General features: G+C 41.9%; 1 protein-coding gene across 1 annotated transcript in view; it reads right to left on the bottom strand.

Annotated features, from left to right (window-relative positions):
• The window catches only part of UBAP2 (ubiquitin associated protein 2), a 75,842-nt gene that overhangs the window by 45,202 nt on the left and 11,238 nt on the right, over positions 1 to 19,402 (bottom strand). Inside the window, exons 2-6 of the mRNA XM_066613443.1 lie at positions 11,226 to 11,365; positions 7,468 to 7,545; positions 5,762 to 5,872; positions 2,470 to 2,623; positions 1,235 to 1,312 (exon numbers count right to left, since the gene is read on the bottom strand). Coding sequence (XP_066469540.1) covers positions 1,235 to 1,312; positions 2,470 to 2,623; positions 5,762 to 5,872; positions 7,468 to 7,545; positions 11,226 to 11,324 — 520 coding nt within the window. The 5' untranslated portion in view covers positions 11,325 to 11,365. The remainder of the gene's footprint in view (positions 1 to 1,234; positions 1,313 to 2,469; positions 2,624 to 5,761; positions 5,873 to 7,467; positions 7,546 to 11,225; positions 11,366 to 19,402) is intronic.

Here is a 19,402-nt window from a genome sequence, read left to right as displayed (position 1 = left end):
CTCCCAGTCAGCTACAAAGAGGGAAGCCTACAGAATGGGATGACAGGTAGGAAAGGATAGGAGGTCTTATTTCCCCCTTCCCCTCCCTCACTCCAAAACACTGTTCCAGATTCACAACTCTTATCACTACCAAGTTTTTATTGGTTTTTAACCCCTGCACAGCTTCTTCCCGTTGCAACCTTCTTCAGTGTCCATACACGGGCCACCAGCAGAACAACTTGCTTTTTAAATCAAACAATTGTCTTTTAAACAAAGATTGCTAGGAAATTATTCCATATAAGCCAGTTTCACAATTGCCCTAGTCTGAAACTATGTAAAGGGAGTGCAAGTCAACATGTCTGACACAAAGTCCATGATTACTCCTAGAGGCCAGGAAAGCCAGGAACATCCATACTGGGTCCGACAAAGCTGATCCAAAATACGTCTTATGCCAATGGTTTTAGGAACTAAACACAAAAACACACACACAAGTAACTAAGTCTTGAAGACAAATGAATTAACTAGGCTCCCATTAGACAAGAAGAGCTTTCACAATATATTTCACTTCTTAAAGGGAGAGAATATGCTTTATCTATAAAACTGAATGGCAACTCTGAAAACAGACTCCCTTTAACTGCTGCTATTTTAGGGTGATTTCGCACCATCAACATGGGAAAGTGCAGATTTACAGTAACTTATCAGAACATTCTTAAGCAGGCTGTGTAGCATGCTTAAGCTCAACAGCATGGGCTTCCAGAGAAAAGCACCCTTTCCCCTGCACTGTTTCAGTTCCTCCATAAGCTCTTCAGTCCACGTGCACCTGAACAAGAACAAACATCAGGAACTATCTACTGTCCCTACATGACTTTATTAATTTACCTCATTTTATTGTTATCCTGCCCATCCTCAAAGGAGCTCAAGGAGGCACATACAGTTCTCTCCATCACCACATTATCCTTGAAACAACCCTGAGGGAGGCTAGACCAAGAGTGAAAACCTAATCCAAGATCATTGGTTGGAAGGGGGGGGGAGTTTTTTCCACTTCTAGTCTGACTCACTTACGCCATACTGGTTGGGAGTTTGTGTCTCCTGCCTCTCCAGATCTCTCCCAGAATTGTTGCAAAGGATTTTATTTAATGAAAGTCTTAGAAAAAAATCTTAGCATGCCCTAATTTAAAACACTGTGCAGTGTAACTGTAAGTAGCCCCAAGCATTACAGACAAACAGAATCTCTCTCTCTCTAAGTTCACCTTACCTCTCCCTCTGCCACGCTTCCCACGGTCAGAAGGCCTATCCCCTTGGCTGCTGTCCACTCCATTCTCCTCTGCTCTAACTAGACACAGGCAGAGACACACACAAAGAAAGATATTTGAATCTTAAACTATTAATGAAAACAGTTTTATTACCTTGCCCATCTGTTCCTTCCCCCCATTCAGACATTTTCCAGCTGTGAGGCAAAATCATGCAGCAATAGTGAAAAGGATGAGAGGTTCTGAGAAGGCACAAGGATGACTTGAAATTGTTGTTCTCTTTTTTGATTTAAACTTCACATCACTGAGATGCCTACAGAGCTAATAGTGCTGCATCTAAGCCTTGGCATAAGCTGCCATCTTGAAAATAAAATTCCTTTCATTGCTTTTGTTACAACTCTGATAATGTTTAGTCTCCCTTTTCACATATACATAATGGGCAAAATATTCTTGTTTTTGCTTAAAAGGGAATAAGACACCTTGAAACCAAGCCAGTTTCAAGTTCCCCCACAACAAACTTGCCAAATAAAAAATACTCTGTGCACAGTACAGGTTGAGTCTCATCATTCTCTAGGGTTCCAGCAAATCAATTAAAAAAAACAAAGTTTCTTTCGTGATTTAAAAACAGCCTTGCTGACCTTTGTAATGCACACAGAGTCAATCAGTCTCTCTCCAGGAGCTTAGGCTTCACTAGGAGGCAGCAATCCCTCCCTTCACCAGGAGCCCCAGCAAGGGGGAAAGAATGGAGAAGATCATAATTGTGCTCAGGGGGAAGGGAGGAGTGAAACCTGCAGAGAGAGATTGATGGATTGTCAGCCCCCGGCTGCCCTCCCTGGTATTAGTAAATGACTGTTTTCCTTTAATTTAAAGAGCCCCTCTCATCACCTTTGGGATAGAAAAATCTGTGGATACTTAGGTTATACCTGTAATCACTTGTATGACTGTCCCTCTGCAACAGTAAAAAGTTTTTTAAACTGTGATTTTAAGGGATGCATTTCTTCCCTTCTCCAGGTATAAGCATATTCCTTCTCATTTGCAGGAGCCATTGTGTTGAGTCAAATCCGTGTATAAAAAATCAGTGTATAACAAGGCTAGACCTGTATTATATCTGAGACTTTCTGACAAAAATATACAAAACTCTCCTACAAAAATAGAGCAATTTAAGCTCAACAAATAGTCCTAAGCAAACAAAGGCAAATGAAAGCAGCCACACTTCTAGAAGCAAGATGTCAGGGCTCACATTCTCGACCACAGCTTCCCCCTCTTCCTCGTCTGCTGGAACTTCCTCGTCCTCGGCTCACATCTCTGTCCCCTCGCTTTTCTCTGTTCTCTTTGTTTTCTGAACTCTCTTTTCCAAGAGTTTTCTTCTTTCCACCCACTGTCTCCCACGAAGTCTATTCGGATGGAGAAGGAATACACAAAATAATTCAAACAGAATTCAGTGGCTGTCATCTTGCACAAAAATTTCCAACCTGACATTACCATCTATAAAACTTTTTAATTATTTTGTTTGAACTGAACTGCTGCCCTAACTACTTTTATTTTGTGTAGATTGAGCTTCTTATTCCCAGATTTTCTATCTGCAGATTTGGTTCAACACAGGTCCCCAGACTCACGTTAAGTCAAGCATGGCTCAATTTGAAGCCTCCAAAAGCAACCAGAGCTGTGCTCTGGTCACCTCCAGAGGCTGATCTGAGGGCTGGGGAAGCTGTGCATGCACAGAATGACTTCTAATGCCCCTGGGTGGTCACTTCCAGCAGCAACCTGAGCACAGCTCCATTCGCTTTTGAAGAGGTAAAGGTGCCCTGAATCATGGATATCGTTATTCATGGTTTTCAGCATCCACAAGGATTCTGGGAATGGAACCCCCGTAAAAAATGACGAACCACCTGTATGTTCTATTTTTGTCCTTTTTCATACTTTTATTGATTTGTGTGGTTATCGCATTTTGTAAGCTGTCTGGGGCATGGTATAACCTTTTTAAAAATAAAATATTTTACTGGTTCATTGTTTTGAATTTTAGCATTCTTTGAACTTTTATTCTATATTTGTCATGAATTTTGTTGGCAGCCTTGAGATTTTAGGAAAAGTCATGATACAAATCTTTTTAAATAAACGTTTCCTGCTTTGGTTTTATACTACATTTTTGTGCATTATTGCTGTATTTTAAAGGAGTACCATTACCTGCTCTGAGACTCTAAGGCCTAAGAGCACAGAACAGAAATGTTTTGAATAAGTTTAGACAGTTCCAGTCTGGGCAGTCTCCAGTTTCATTCTACTGGCAAGACTTCACAAGAGACCATGAGAACCAGAGAATCCCTCTCTCTACATATCCTTCCTCCCCTAATTTGGAATGCAAATAGTAAGCAAAAGAAGGCATCCCAGTCATGCAGGACAAGTGTTTCCCAAACTGTGGATCAGGACCCAACAGCAGACTTTTGGTGTGTCGTGAAAAGTTTTGGGAATATTTAAAAAAAAATTTCAAGCATCCTTGCCCAGTTTGCAGAAGAAAATCATTAGCTGGAAACCTAACCAGTGGTAATCTTCAAACCCCCAAAATTAAAATGTCACATTTTTTTCAGTTTTAGCACAGGACCCATATTATCCATTAATAATTAATAAATTTATTAACAAATAAAAATAATTTATTAATAAAAACTATTTCCTTCTATATATCTTTTAGTGGGTTGCAAAAGATTGTCATTTTTAAAGGTTGGTCCTGGCAATGAAACATTTGGGAAGCACTGACTCAGATGGTGCTGGATTTTTACTATCCTAATAAGTTTGAAGGCTGCCAATTCTTGCTCCATACACATTGGACCACAATAGTCAGAAGAAGGGCTGAGTGTATGCTGTAGCTATACTGCGAGGAAAAACGAACAATACCCAACTAAAGGGCATAAGATTAAGTTTCCCATAATCTCAGCTTTCATTTAATCATTTTAAAAAGCAGAAAGTTCCTAGCCCTTATGGTTGGCAAAGATAAGCTAAGGTAAGCATGACTTTGGCAAGCACATATTTCTATGCAGCAAGGAAGAACAGAACAATACACAACTAATGGACAGAGAATTAAATTTCCCACAATCTCAGCTTTCATTTAATGATTTTAAAAAGTAGCAAGTTCCTAGCCAAAGGTACGCTGCTGTCTCAGGAATCAGATGTAGCTTCATAAGACTGGGGGTGAGACTTGGGTCTCCTGCACAATTCCTTGCCCCATCCCCTCCTGGATAAGTAAAATCTGAATTAAACAAGCCAATAAAGGAGTTGAACTGTGACAGAAAAATTATTCAAATATGCATCATGTATGCAGGTCACAAAATTCAGCTTTCTTGAGGTATTAAGTAGGTTACTTATTGACTTAAAAAATGAATTACATTTTCAGACCTGCACCACAGCAATCAAATTAACTTACAAAGTACCCTAACTGAATATTTGCAAAGATTCTCAAACTACAGAATCAAGCTAGCAGATATCAAGAATTAAAGAGTGTCCATCCTTAAGCAGACACAGATAACTTTGGAGTAGCTGCCAAACTGCCATCAATCAGGTAAGCACTCTTATTTCACCAGGGCAGACAGACCTGCAGTTCATCCAATCCTCACTTGTATAAAAGCTGAGATACAAGCTCCCCAAGCTAGGGAGAACCTTAAATTTGTTCAAAGGAAATTGTATTATACAACAATGTTGGTAGCAGATCAGGAGGAGAACTCTACACAGAATTTCCCTGGATTAGGTTTAGCACTTGACCTTCAAGAAACTAAAGAGGAAAATACACTTCTGCAAAAAGCAAATGCTGCTACATACAAGTTGCACTCAAAGTTGAAGGGCATCTCTTTTGTAAGGAAGAAATAATCAACTAAGGCAGTGGTTTTCAAACTTTCTGGTATCAGGACCTAAAAGAAAAGCTTTCCACTCACTCAAGCCTCAGTGGCTGTAAAGGTTATTTGGCCATAGGGTTCCCCCCAAGCAGCAGATTGTTTAACTTTGATGCATGTAGTCTAATTGTCTAGTCATAGTCTAAGCTAACTGCAGTTTCATGACCCACCAAAAACTGGGTTGGGACCCACTGGGGGTCATGAACCCACAATTTGGGAACTCTGAACTAAGGAACAATTTAGAGCCCAATCCTATCCAATTTTCCAGTGCTGGTGCAGTTGTGCTAGTGGGGTGTGTGCTGCATCCTGCAGTAGAGGGGCAATCACTGGGGCCTTCTCAAGGTATGGGAACATGTGTTCCTTTACCACAGGAGTGCATTTTGGCTACACCGGAGCTGGAAAGTTGGAAACAATTGGGCCCTTAATTTCCTGCCATTTACAGAATGAATGTTAACCGACAGGGCTGGGAGTAGAGGGGGAATCTGAGCACCAGGGAGTCTTAAATGTTTTCAGCTATCAAAAGATCCTGATGAATTTTTCCAGCCTTGGCAACAATCAAGTTCTCCCACAAAAGGTGAGAAGATCACATGGGCTCAAAGTCAACTTTTACATTTAAAAAAAGCATTAAGCTAGTGCTAGTCCTAAATTAGTGCTTACTGTATCTGAATTTCCCTCCAGTAAGATATTGATAGCTCTGTTCACATCCCCATTGCAGTCATGTAGAGCCACGATGCAGTCATCCTGATTCTTCCCAGTCACTTCCATAAGCTAGAAAAAACAAGGGGAAATTTTTTTTTAATGTACACACACACCAGGAGGGTACATTAAAAAGTCCTAAAATCAACCATGACAAGTCTAGGCAAGAACAGAGAAAATGAACTTGAAAATACACAGCTTCAAAAATCATTTCTAGAACATCCCAGAGATTCAGGGTGTATAGCAATACAAAACACAACTAAATAGTTCATTAAACAAGGATACTGCTGTTACATGCAAGATACGCTAAACCAGAAGTGCATCTCAGAAGGCTCTGGCACATTTTGTGATATGTGGGGAGATCACAAGCTGCTTCCCCACACTACAAAAGGCTTACCAGAGTTTTCTGAAAGGGACTTCTGGTTTTTCGCTATACCAGAAGTGTGTTTCAGAAGGATTTCCGAGGCACTATAAGCTACATGTGGCCTCCCCATGTCTCAGATCTTTTAGATGCAACCAGAGTTGTGTGCAGGACCTGAATACATTCAAACTCAAATAAATATGACAGCAAAGAGACCAGACACAAGCACATCACTCTCTAAAATCAGAGCTAAGCAAGGACAGTAGAGACAACACCAGAACCACAACACATCAGAACCAGGGAACAAGCCACTAAAACTGAGTGTTGGGAGAGTTAGACAAAAGAAAATACTTCTTTACCCTGTGTGCAATTAGTCTGTGGAACTCCTTACCACAAGATGTAGTGATAGCAGCTGGCCTACACTCCTTTAACAGGGAATTGGACTAATTTCTGGAGGAAAACTCCATCACAGGTTACAAGCCATGATGGGTATGTGCAACCTCCTGATTTTAGAGGTAGGTTACCTCAGACTGCCAGATGAGATACTGGCTCTAGGATGCAGGTGTCTTGTGTGCTCCCTAAGGCATCTGGTAGACCACTGTGAAATACAGGAAGCTGGACTAGAGGCGCCTTTGGTCTGATTCAGCAGGGCTTACGTTCTTACAGTACAATGATTGGCTTCAACTCAGTCCCAATAAGACTTGAAAAATAAACAAGCAATCAAAACAATTGGGACCACAGCTACACATATGTTAGGGACCCTTTTACAAAATCAAACACAGTGTTTGGATTTTCCCCTGCTAACTGGGTAAGAGGCACTTTTTCAAGGGGGTGCTCCTCTTTTTAGCAGGGGCAGAGCAATTGGCCCACCTCACCCCAGCAGTGTCTGTTCTAGTGGCTTTCTGCTGGTGTTCTCTTGCAACTTTTTAGATTGTGAGCCCTTTTGGGAAAGGGAGCCATTAGTTATTTCATTTTTCTCTGTAAACCACTTTGTGAACTTTTAGTTGAAAAATGGTATATAAATACTGTTAATAATAATAAGAATTTCCAAAATTGCCAATTTTTTCTTTTGTTTTATAGATTCTAATTCCCATGGTTACAGATAAGTTTCAAGGTTGCCATACGCTAAATAAATAAATAAAGTTTCAAGGTGCTTTAGAAAACAGGTTTTAGCAAGTGAGCAGGCCTGAAAACGGTTTCAAGGAGAAGAGGGTGAGATTTCATTCTATTCAGTTCTGTTGTTTTCACCTGTCCTGCATATGAAATCAAACTCTCTTTCCCAAATGGGACAGGCCAAGACATTTACCTGTTTCACTTTATCCTCAAAATCTGCATCATTCTTATCATAGATCATCTGGGCAAGTCGAATTTGTTCTGCTGTTGCCTGAAAAGTATGAACATAAATTCAAAAATCAAATTAAAAAACCATATGGAGTGCTTGTGTTCAGGCTGTTCTGGACAAGGTTGCACTCCTCAGGAGGAATTAATTCACAGCTTGTGATACTCCATAAGTTGAAGGTGCTTTTAGCAACAGTGATTAGTGTTACAACTACACTAGTAGGGTTAGTGTTACACTAATAATACAATTAGTGTTAGAGATGCGATTGTTACTGAGCCATTGGGGAACAGTGACCATGCTACAATTAGTTTCACACTCTCACATAACACCAGAAACCAGGGGACATCCACTAAAATTGAGTGTTGGGAGAGTTAGAACAGACAAAAGAAAATATTTCTTTACTCAGCATGTGGTTGGTCTGTGGAACTCCTTGCCACAGGATGTGGTGATGGTTACTGACCTGGACGCCTTTAAAAGGGGATTGGACAAGTTTCTGGAGGAAAAATCCATTACGGGTTACAAGCCATGATGCGAATGTGCAACCTCCTGATTTTAGAAATGGGCTATGTCAGAATGCCAATGCAAGGGAGGGCACCAGGATGCAGGTCTCTTGCTGTCTTGTGTGCTCCCTGGGGCATTTGGTGGGCCGCTGTGAGATACAGGAAGCTGGACTAGATGGGCCTATGGCCTGATCCAGTGGGGCTGTTCTTATGCATGTCAGGGGAAGAGCACCAAACAAATCTGACACAAAAACCCTTCCAATGGGTGGACTTCCCTCAAATGAGGAAGCTAGTTAGGAAGAAGTTGAAAGGGAAAGTTAAAAGGGTCCAATCTCTCCAGAGTGCGTGAAAGCTGTTTAAAGCTAGAGGTCCAGTGTAAGTGTGTACTGCAAAGGAGGAAGGGTTCGATTAAATCTAGGAGGATACCAGCATGGCTATCAAGCCAAGTTAGAGAGGCTGTTCAGGGCAAGGAAGCTTCCTTCCATAAATGGAAGTCTTGCCCGAATGAGGAGAATAAAGAAGAACATAAACTCAGGCAAAAGAAAAGTAGCAAGGTGATATGGGAAACCAAGAAAGACTTTTCGGAACGCATGGCCAGAAATATTAATGGGAATAATAAAAGCTTCTTCAAATATGTTAGAAGCAGGAACCCTGCTAAATAAGCAGTTGGCCCACTAGACGGTAAGGGAGGGCACCAGGACGTGGGCTATGTCTGTTGTCTTGTGTGTTCCCTGAAGCATTTGGTGGACCACTGTGAGATACAGGAAGCTGGACTAGATAGGCCCTTGGCCTGATCCAGCAGGGCTCTTATGTTCTTAACTGAAGAATACACTCACTTGTGCTAACCATTTATAATTGTCATTTATGCCATGTTGTTGTTGTTGTTGTTGTTGTTATATTGTTGTAATGAATGGATGAGTGGATTTTTGCTTGTAATTGGATATGTATTCAGCTTGGATAATTGTATTCAGCTCCACATGGTAAGGCTTAAAAGACAGAACTATGGCAAATGATGACTATAAGAGAGAACTAAAGTTTTGCAGAAGACCTTGTACTAACTTGCACCCTATCTGACATGACCTGAAGAGCAAAGCTGTAACAGGCTAATAAATACATTTTGGGATCTCTGACTGAGAACTCTGCCATGCAGGAAGGATGCCATGTCATACCACATCGAAAGGGGAAGGATCAGCAAGGTGTCATTGTTGGTCTGTCCCAGGCAGACTTTTCAGAATTATATCCATCCATACCATCACCACTTTGGCCCCTTCATATGCTGCTACTAGGCAGAGGAAGAAATCAACAGCTCTAGGGTTATAGTAAAGAGACTATATAAAGTTAAAGGGAATCTTCATTACACCAACGATGATCAACAGGACACATCAGAAAGCAGCCGATCGCAAATGCTATTCTCCTGTTTTCTCTAACACCTAAGCTGACTGCCCTGACCAGATGGTTGCTCAAGCTTGTGCAAGTATGAAAGCCTAGCTAGTTTATTCTTTGGACTATGCAGCATTTAACATAGCATCTAGAATCCTGTTGAAGAAAAAAAAACTTTTGCGTGCTTTTAAGTGAGGTCTCTGTACTCTGCTTCTAAAGAGCCTATTGTTTAGGTTTGTGGCATGATCATCCACAGGTCTACACTGAGACACTAATCTCTAGGAATGGGAAGTGGACGACAAGAAGTTTTAAACAGCACATTAGAAATTAAGCAGAAGTCAGAAAGTCCTTAGACTGAGATTGACAAAACTGGATTCATTTTAATTTGTCTATAAGTGCATGAAGGGTCAAATTGTCACTAGGAAAATTCCCTTTTCTATGTCTATGTCTTTTCGCTCACACCAGGGGAGCATGAACAGGTATGTCCCTTCCTGAGAAAGTCAGAACTGGTTGTGGTGATTCATGCTTAAGTAACCTCCAGGCTGAACTTCAGCATCAGTTACAAATGGGGCTGAACTTGTAAAGCACCTAAAAGCCTCAACTAGAGTAAAATACCACCACCATGTTGTTAATTTTGATTAGCCAGCAATGACTGCCTGCTCATTTCTGAGCAAAATTCAAGGTACTGATTTAAAATCCTATGCAGCTTGGGAACCAGGAACCTGTGTCTTTTCCTGTAGTTAATCCCTTAAGTGCTCCATCCAAATTCTGAGGTCAGCTCTCTGTAGTCCCTGCTGTCCAAAGCTCTGTGGCTGACTGCTACAAAAGGGACCTTTTCAGTAGTAGCATCAACTCCTAGACAGATCCATCTAGTCCCAATGCTTTATGGCTACCAAGTAAAAAGACACTCTTTGGGGCTTGTCTCCTACATAGAATCACTGTGGGTGGTATCACTGGGCCCAAATAGTCATTTAGTACCAGAGTCATGTTGTCACCTTCCTGACCAAATGCTCCAGGTGATCTTGACTTAGTCTTAGAGAAAGAAATAAAGAAGGTGTCCAAAAGAAAAAGTGTAGTAATGGGTGAAATCAACTAACCTCTCGCAGGCTGGGAAAATGTATGTTCAGGTCATGACTAAGATAAAAAGTTCCGGATTGGGGAAATTTGGTCTTACCTATTAATTCCCCTTCTCAGTGGTTCCACGGGGCTAAGACTTTTCATATGGGAGACTGGGGGCTCCCTGAGGGCCACAGTGAGAGGCCTCAAGGGTCGCATGTGGCCCCAGGGCCGGGGTTTGGGTACCCCTGAGCTAGATCAATAGACCAATCCTTTTTATTAAACATTAACATGACTCTGTGGGTGGGTGTTGCTCACAGACAGGTCTTAATGACCACATTTGGGTAACAGGAAGGTATCATACCCCGCTACCCCTTCACATCAAGCTGGTCAGTGACCACCCCTCAGAGACAGGTTTAAAAAACATTTTAAAAATTGTTTTCTAACATGCTCAGAAAGAGATTATAAACACAAGTTGTAGTACTTTATAATCCTCAAGTCTATCCAGACTCTTGGTGCCATCTGAATGTCAAAATAAGAATGTCAATGCATTACTTGGTGACTTGGGACCATTTCACACATCAGATGTTTTTTAGGTGTCAAACACGCTAATCAGGGAGCTTCCATTGGGCTGCTGCTCCCTGTTGAGCATGCAGTGTACAAACATCAGTATACTATCATGCACACAAACCCAGTAAGAAGTTACAGGGTAGTTGCTTCACATAGCTACATGGCTTTAATTCATTCTTGCAAAACATGTATATGAACCCACTGATCCTGGATTCTTACCTGTACTACTGGTTTCTGTGGTTGTGCTGGCTGTGTGGCCGAAATCTGCCCTTTATCTCGAGTGCCCCGGGTACGTTCACTGCCCACCGAAGTCATCATATGCCGTATATACAAAACAATGTATGTACAAAATAGAAAATCTGCAAAGAGAATAAAAACCCCACTGTTTATCTTGGAAACCATCCTTAACTAAGCTGACTGGATAGGATGAACAGAAAAGGAGCACTGTTTATGTTCACATGCTAAACCAGACACTGCTTCGCAGAACAGGTGGCTAGAATCTAAAAGCCTTTGTGCAGAGTTGCCCCCAAACAACAAGATCTCTCTTAGAGAAAGACCAGGTCAAATGTCAAAGAGTTACTTTAGCTGACTCCTGGGGGATTTTTGCCCTTGAACAGCAGGCTCCCTTGTTATTTTAAATAGTACTTTTGCAATGCACCTCAACTTAAAAAGTGGCTTTTCCATGCAGCATTGAGGGTTGCCTGACTGGGTACCACATATACTTACATAGGCACCTGTACCTGGTTGTATCATTATTTTGATCATTTCCTCCAGCAGGACCAGTTTGTATTATTCTTACTAGCTTGCTTTCAGAAAGCTGAACCATGGCAAAAATGTACCACATGCATTTCATACAGTGATCATTTTGTGAACCCAACCTCACACAGGCTCAGAAAGTTCCAACATTTTCCTTATATAGTACATATCAGATGCCAGGTCAGGATTCATAAAGACAATTCACCACGTGAAACAGATGAGGCAGTTATGTAAAAATCCACAAGTGAAGCCATTCTCTGTGTACCTACTCAAGGAACTAAGTTCTTTCAATGTCCATTCAAACAAAAGAGACAAAAATGACACATGAGAAAAAGGGTATATGCTGGTGTTCCACCTTGTGTCCTTGCAAGTGCAGGTGCTCCTGCACATGAATTGCCTTTCTTCATCTGATGCACCCAACTGCAGCACACTCTCTCCCACAGCTGAATATGTACACTGCTAACCCTGGGTGAGAGGGCAGATTTTTCTATCTTGAATCCAGAAAATGAGAACAGGGTGGGGGGAAAAGATTTCCAGCTTCAGATAAGAGTAAAGGAGCTCCCAAGAAACGAAGTACTCTCTGAAAAATAGGGGGCTGCCTTACTCTACATCCTCTTGCTGTACACTCCCTTGCACTGAGAGCCATTGAGGAACCTCATTAGAGAGATTTGATAGAGAAATGCAACGTATTAGAACATGCTAGCCAAAAGCAAAACACATAAAGGGAGAAGGCTTTAGTGTGCACTATTCCATTGCTTGGTCTAGCATTTTACTTTCTGGTACAAGAAAGCAAAGAGAAAAGATGGATGAAGGAATTTTACCGTGGCACAGAGAATAGCACTTTGAGAGACTTTTCTATACTACAACTTACTTACATCAAGCAAATACTGTTTTACTCAGTCCACTTTTCTCTTAATACTCTGTGTGTGTGTTTAGGACTTACAAAAATAATACTCAACCACAACAATCAAAATCAAGCCCTCTCTACTACCTGGAGTAAAAATACTTCTATCTGAAATCAATTTAGAATACTCTGGTGTTCCACACAAGTGTATTATTAGGTTTCTTGAAGCCACGCCTCAATACACACTGCTATTGAGTGAGATGCATATCATGAGTGTGCAAATCACTGCTCAAGCTATTTCAAGTTAAGGACTGATCCAGGATACAGAGCACAGCCAACTTCTCTGTGTACCTGAGAAACGTCTGGGCATTCACAACATCTGTCACATCACAAACTACTATCGACTGGAGTGGCTTCATCATGCCACTGCCACCAGATCAACCTGGTCTTATAAACTGGTCCCCAAAAAGCAACCTACATATCTGATTTTGTCTCCTACCACAAGAGTTAGGAACTTACTCTTTTCAAAGAACATATCCTAGGGTCTGCATTAAAAGTTGTTATTCTAAGATTTATGATGTGATTAAGGGACCTACAGACAGCTAGGCTTTCCCTCTAATTGTACAATTTCTTCAATGCCACTTCCACACATTTTGCACCCACTATCTGCAACAATTTAACAATTCCAGGGATAGACTGGCAACTAGTTCCACATTCTGTTACTGCGCTGGCTAATTTTGTTGGCACATTGCCTCTTGGGCTACATATATTGAGAAGGCACCTAACGCTGCCTCATTATTTATAGTTACCAATATTGAAGAGATAAGTTTTTTAAATCTACTTTTAATAAGAGCTCCTTTCTCCACCAGTCTGCTCACCTACCCATACACAGAAAATTTGACAGGTTAATCAAATCTGTTCAACAAGCCTGTTGCCATGGGGATGGCCCCCATGACAAATTCAGGCAATGTATTTTGAACACAAGAACTAGTGAAAAGGTGACAGACGGCTGGGGGAGGGGATGAAGATCCTCTGTTAAGAGACATACACAGAGAAGTTAACTAAATGATTTGTGCATCATTTAGTCAAGGCCAGCTCTGTCTTCAAAGTACAGTGCCCTTAACATCTGACCTTGAAGAGAAGACAGCACTATGTAATAGCTACATAATCAGTGACTATGCATCCTGTATTGTTTCAGTCTAGAAACATGAATTCACATGTACACACACCACCAACAGGGCCATGGACCACAGTCCCAACCTTTCTACCCCTTACAATTACATTTAGTCTCTTCTGTCGTCTTCCTCACTAGTTTTGCTTAACCAAGACCTATACTCTTCACCTTTGTCCTAGCCAGTTTACTGTCATTAGCGTTCTGATATAGCATCATTTATCAACAGCCAGATTTGGGCATTTGGGCTGTTGGTACACTTGCAGAAATGTGATGCAGTTGCAGAAATCTAAAAAGCCCTGCTCATCACATGGCCAGACTGTTCCTTCTAGACTGTACCACTTCAAACTACAGGCAGGAGAGTAAAAGACTGAATACTCCCCTATTTAAACAAGCAGAGAAGTCCTCCAGCCTTGTCTTTTCCCAAGCATGCTAATTTTAGAGATTTAAATCTTTGTTTCTTTGTTTGAGGACAGCAATCTTAATTGGTACTTGAATCACTGGTGGTACTTGAGGTAGTGTCCAGTGGCACTCATGGGAGCTCCAGATCTCCGTCGCCTGGTAGCAAGACCAGCAATGCAACGTGACAAGCAGTAACAGGAGGCTTGGTTCAGCAGGCAGAGCTCCAGCATGCATTTTTCACTCTCTCAAAAAGCTTTCCTATCGGCCTGGAGTCTCTTAAAGCTCTATGTTTAAGCCCCCGTCGCTCAGGGGGGCTGCAGGAACTGGGATGTACTCACCAGTCCCTGCAGCAGTGTCCTGAGGGTGCAGGGAGCCTTGCGCGAGCGTCTGCAAGGCTCCCTAGCCTCCAAAAAGTGAAAGCGGAGCAACCATGCTCTACTTCAGGCTCCACTTTCACTTTCTGCAGGCTAGAGAGCCCTGCAGACGCTCGCGCAGGGCTCCCCGCACCCCTAGGACGCTGCTGCAGGGACTGGTGAGCACATCCCAGTTCCTGCAGCCCCTCTGAGCAACGGGGGTGATCCTGGGGATCGTGCCGCTGCCTTCCCCTCGCCCCCGCTGCCTCTCTCCCCTCCCCTGCAAGCACTCAATGTGCCTTTTAAACTCCCAGAGAGTTTGAAAACCACAGCCCTATCAGATAACAAAAACTGACTGAATAGAGGAAGACCCCATACAGCCACCGTGACTAACAGCCAGTGGTATACCTTTTAAATTAAGAAGCAGTGACTGTCAGCAGAATTCTAAGAAGTACTGATAGCAAGCACAATCTTTAAAAAGGCATTCCCTCCTGTGTGAGAGGGAAAAGCGAATGCCTCTTAAGAAGATGTCTGCATCAACTAAGAATTCTTTAATTAAGTGGCAGCCTATTTTAGTTTTGTGGGAGAGCCTTCAGTGACACAATCTCCTATTTACAGTCTGAAGCAGTTCAAACCCTTTCCTGCTTCTGTAAGTTGGGGGTGGAGGGAGTGTTGAGAAGTGATCAGTTTAGACAAGGATGAAGTCCAGAAATGCACTCCTCCAACTCCACACTGTTCACCTCCAGGGACATAGAGACACCAGATTCTTGAACAATTCCTGGAATGGTTTAGTTGTGATCCATGTTTCTGAGAATTGAAAAACCAGCTCGGGACGATTCCCTGTTAACACCTTGGTCTGTGCTAGCTGGAAGCAAGGTATTGCACATCTTGGCAAATGCTGTTCTATTAGGAACTAATTTTCTTCCAATTTAGAACAGAAAAGACGTTTGCACCTGGCTATTACATAGCCTGCAAGTCCCATACCACTATGCTGTGTCAAAGTTCAGCAATGTGTTCTAACACATGCCTGTTTATAAATGGTTTTGCAATGTTCCTAATCCCAGGATGGGAGATCAAAAGCCTATTATTAAAACTCTATGTCTACTCAAGCACACAGACTATGTTAACATGCAAATCAACAGCCAACCAGCTCCAGGGAAGAGCAGGGAACTGTTTTCTCACAACCCACTGGAAGGGAAAAAAAAACAGCCACACAGATAGCAAGTTGTAGGAGGAGAAAATGAAGCTAGGCCTGGAAAATCTAAAAAGCAGAGTTAATCCATTTTTGCCAGTTACCCTCCTGTGTCAGTGTCTCCCCCCCACAGACAATACCTACACTGGGGACCAAACATTAAAAGTGTTGCAAAAAGGGGGTTACGGGTAATGATTCTGCCAGCTGCCCTAGTAGACCAATTCAGTTATTTGAAATATGCATGGAAAGCATTCCTGCACCAGTCATTGCCTTATAAAAACATTCATTTAATGACAGCCCATTAAAGCTTTAGGAAACTCAACAAGAAAAGTAGTAATTAACCCAACAATACCTGCATTGAACAGGCAATGGACTAATAAGGTGCAAGTGGAGTTTGTTTTAAATTTTTTCCTTGATCCTCAAGTGCTACATAAGTCAACAGCACAACTTGTAAGCCTTTTGTAGAGTGCAGCTGAAAATTACTTTTCACAGGGCCTACAAGACAACTGCTTCCAGCCACCCATTAAGCTTAATATCGCTCTGGTCCTCCACCCTCAAGCACAAGTTTTCCACTGTAAAGATTCAGTTATCAAGTTTTACTCAGGTTTCCATTTACAGAGTTGAACTTTTTTGTCAGGTTAGACGGGTTAAGGTAATGGGATTCAATATTTATCTCCTGGAAACCCTTTCCACACTGACTCATCTGCCAGGGAGCTCTTGCTAACTGCCACCTGCACGCTACAGAAGAATGCAGCTCTGAGCACGATAAAGAGCATACCCAACGCTCTCCTGTGGCCATGCTAAGTGGCAAACAGGCATTCAAGAAAGTTAGTCCACTATTATGCATCATCATATAATTCAGGAACCACTGTAAAGCTTCTGAGGAAGCCCATGAAAATGAAAGGGCTAAAGTTCCAAGAAATGGGGAAGGGTTTGCAGAATCATTACCCACAGCCCCCTTCATGCATTTGGCTTGGATCACTTGTCCAGATCAGCTAGTACACGCTTCTGGGCAGAGTACTACTACTATGTTTCTGGCACATAATGACCTGCATTATCAGTGTAATAATCCACACAGATGGCCCTGTCTGTCAACAGAATGTTAAACTTACAATTATTTTAGAATTGTGACAGGACTATGACTTGGTTCATAAGGAATACGAAACAGGTTTGCTTACCACAGTTTGGCACTACGTGAGTGAATTAGGGTCAGTGTGCTCCTTGCTCCATGACTCCTTGTTTAGTACAAAGTAAAGCCTGTCTATTCAGATGTATCATAAACAGGAAATCAGGGAACCGAAGTACACAAAGTGAAGTGACATTATATGTGAATCAAGTTTAGGATCTGACTGAAGAACAAAAATGCAAGAATGGGGAATTTTCTAATCTAAACCAAAGTTATTTACTCATGATGGCATGAATAAAAAAAACTCAATGCCCCCATCCCAGTGAACCAAAGCTAACAGCAACATTCCTTGTCTCATTCATAAGAACAGCCCCACTGGATCAGGTCATAGTCCAGCTTCCTGTATCTCACAGTAGCCCACCAAATGCCCCAGGGAGGACACAAGACAGCAAGAGACCTGCATTCTGGTGCCCTCCCTTGCATCTGACATTCTGACATAACCCATTTCTAAAATCAGGTTGCACATAAACATCATGGCTTTCAGAAATCATTTCTCCAGAAATTACACATCATTCTTCCAGAAATTTGTCCAATCCCCAGGCCTGATGCCATCACCACATCCTGTGGCAAGGAGTTCCACAGACCAACCACATGCTGAGTAAAGCAATATTTTCTTTAGTCTGTCCTAACTCTCCCAACACTCAATTTTAGTGGATGTCCCCTGGTTCTGGTATTATGTGAGAGTGTAAAGAGCATCTCCCTATCCACTCTGTCCATCCCCTGCATGATTTTGTATTTCACAATCATGCCCCCCCTCAGGCGACTCTTTTCTAGACTGTAGAGACCCAAACACTGTAGCCTTTCCTCATTGGGAAGGTGCCCCAGCCTAGTAATCATTTTGGTTGCTCTCTTTTGCACCTTTTCCACATCACAAGAATTCAAATGCCAATTTTTCCTTTGAAGAACTAACTATGAAACAGCAAATGATTTGTGCGAGGTCACCCAGATGAGCTCTTGATGGGGCTCATAATGACTCCAAGGCTAAGCCCATATCCCCCAGCCCATGCTTGATTTCATGTGAAGTACTAAGGATTCTATCCTGAATGACAGTAAAGCCCAAGTCTCAAGAGGTTACAAATCCTACGACTAAGAATGCATTTTTAAGACCAAGGCCAGTAAGCTGCCCACTACTGCCAGGTAACAGACATAAACATGTGTGCATGTTCTCTCCCTACACCCTTTTCTAAACTGCTCTCCTCCTCCACTACCCCCTGGAACAAGTTCCAAATAATTCCAGGAATAGAAGCAGAGAAGCCACACTTTCTATAAATAGTCAAGCTGAAGGCTCAGAAGTTAATCAGGCTCACAGATGTACAGATATCCAACGTCCGTCACCAATATGTGTTTGGCCCCAACACACAAAAGTAGCAGACAATACAGAATTGTTGAAATGCAGAAGACTGAAGAGGAGAGAACTTCATCTGGAGAATGCTCAGATTATTATTATTATTAACAGTATTTATATACCGCTTTTCAACTAAAAGTTCACAAAGCGGTTTACAGAGAAAAATCAAATATCTAAATGGCTCCCTGTCCCAAAAGGGCTCACAATCTAAAAAAAAATGTAGCTCTACTGCATTACACACTGACTAAAGTCACATCTATAAAGCAATCACTATTCCCCAAACAATAACATTTTCATCTTGAGTTTCCTCATAGTAGAAATGCTGAAACAAATCTCAAAAAAATTATCTAAATACTGTATATTCTGAATTACAGCAGCAACATGAAACATTCCTTGTAAAAGACAGTGACCCTGTTGTCAGAGTGATCTGAAGAACAAAAGTAGGACAGTAGGTTTACCAACGCTGGGAAGATTCAAGGGTAGATGGTGAACATCCTCCTTGCCTTTTTTTTTTTTTTTTTAAAGACAGTGATTATGAGGTACAGAACCATTATCTTCTCTCTTTCATTTACTAAGTAAACTGCTGTTGATGGATATTTATGCACTGTTTCCCCAGCACAGTCTGTTAGCAGGAAAAGACAACAGTACATATCCCACCCCAAACTACCGTTTCCAGGGTTTGTTGAGGGAAACTGCAGAACTTGTTTGACCGCAGTTTCTAACACAGATACTGCAAAATGCAATATCCAGACATGTGCTGTTAAGAACATAAGAAGAGCCTGCGCTGGATCAGGCCAAAGGCCTATCTAGTTCAGCTTCCTATAACTCACAGTGGCCCACCAGATGCCTCAGGGAGCACACAAGACAACAAGAAACCTGCATCCTGGTGCCTTCCCCTGCATCTTGCATTTCTGACACATACCACTTCTAAAATCAGCAGGTTGCACAAACCCATCATAGCTTGCAACCTGTGATGGACTTTTCCTCCAGAAATTTGTCCTATCCCCTCTTAAAGGCATCCAGGCGAGATGCCATCACCACCTCCTCTGACAAGGAGTTCCACACTCAGTAAAGATTTTCTTTTGTCTGCCCTCTCCCTCCCAATACTCAATTTTAGAGGTTGTCCCCTGGTTCTGGTGTTATGAGA

Source organism: Tiliqua scincoides, chromosome 2 (genome assembly GCF_035046505.1).
Source record: "Tiliqua scincoides isolate rTilSci1 chromosome 2, rTilSci1.hap2, whole genome shotgun sequence".
Classification (NCBI taxonomy): domain Eukaryota; kingdom Metazoa; phylum Chordata; class Lepidosauria; order Squamata; family Scincidae; genus Tiliqua; species Tiliqua scincoides.
The sequence above is the reverse complement of the archived record's forward strand: the minus strand, read 5'-3'. Positions and strand labels throughout refer to the sequence as shown.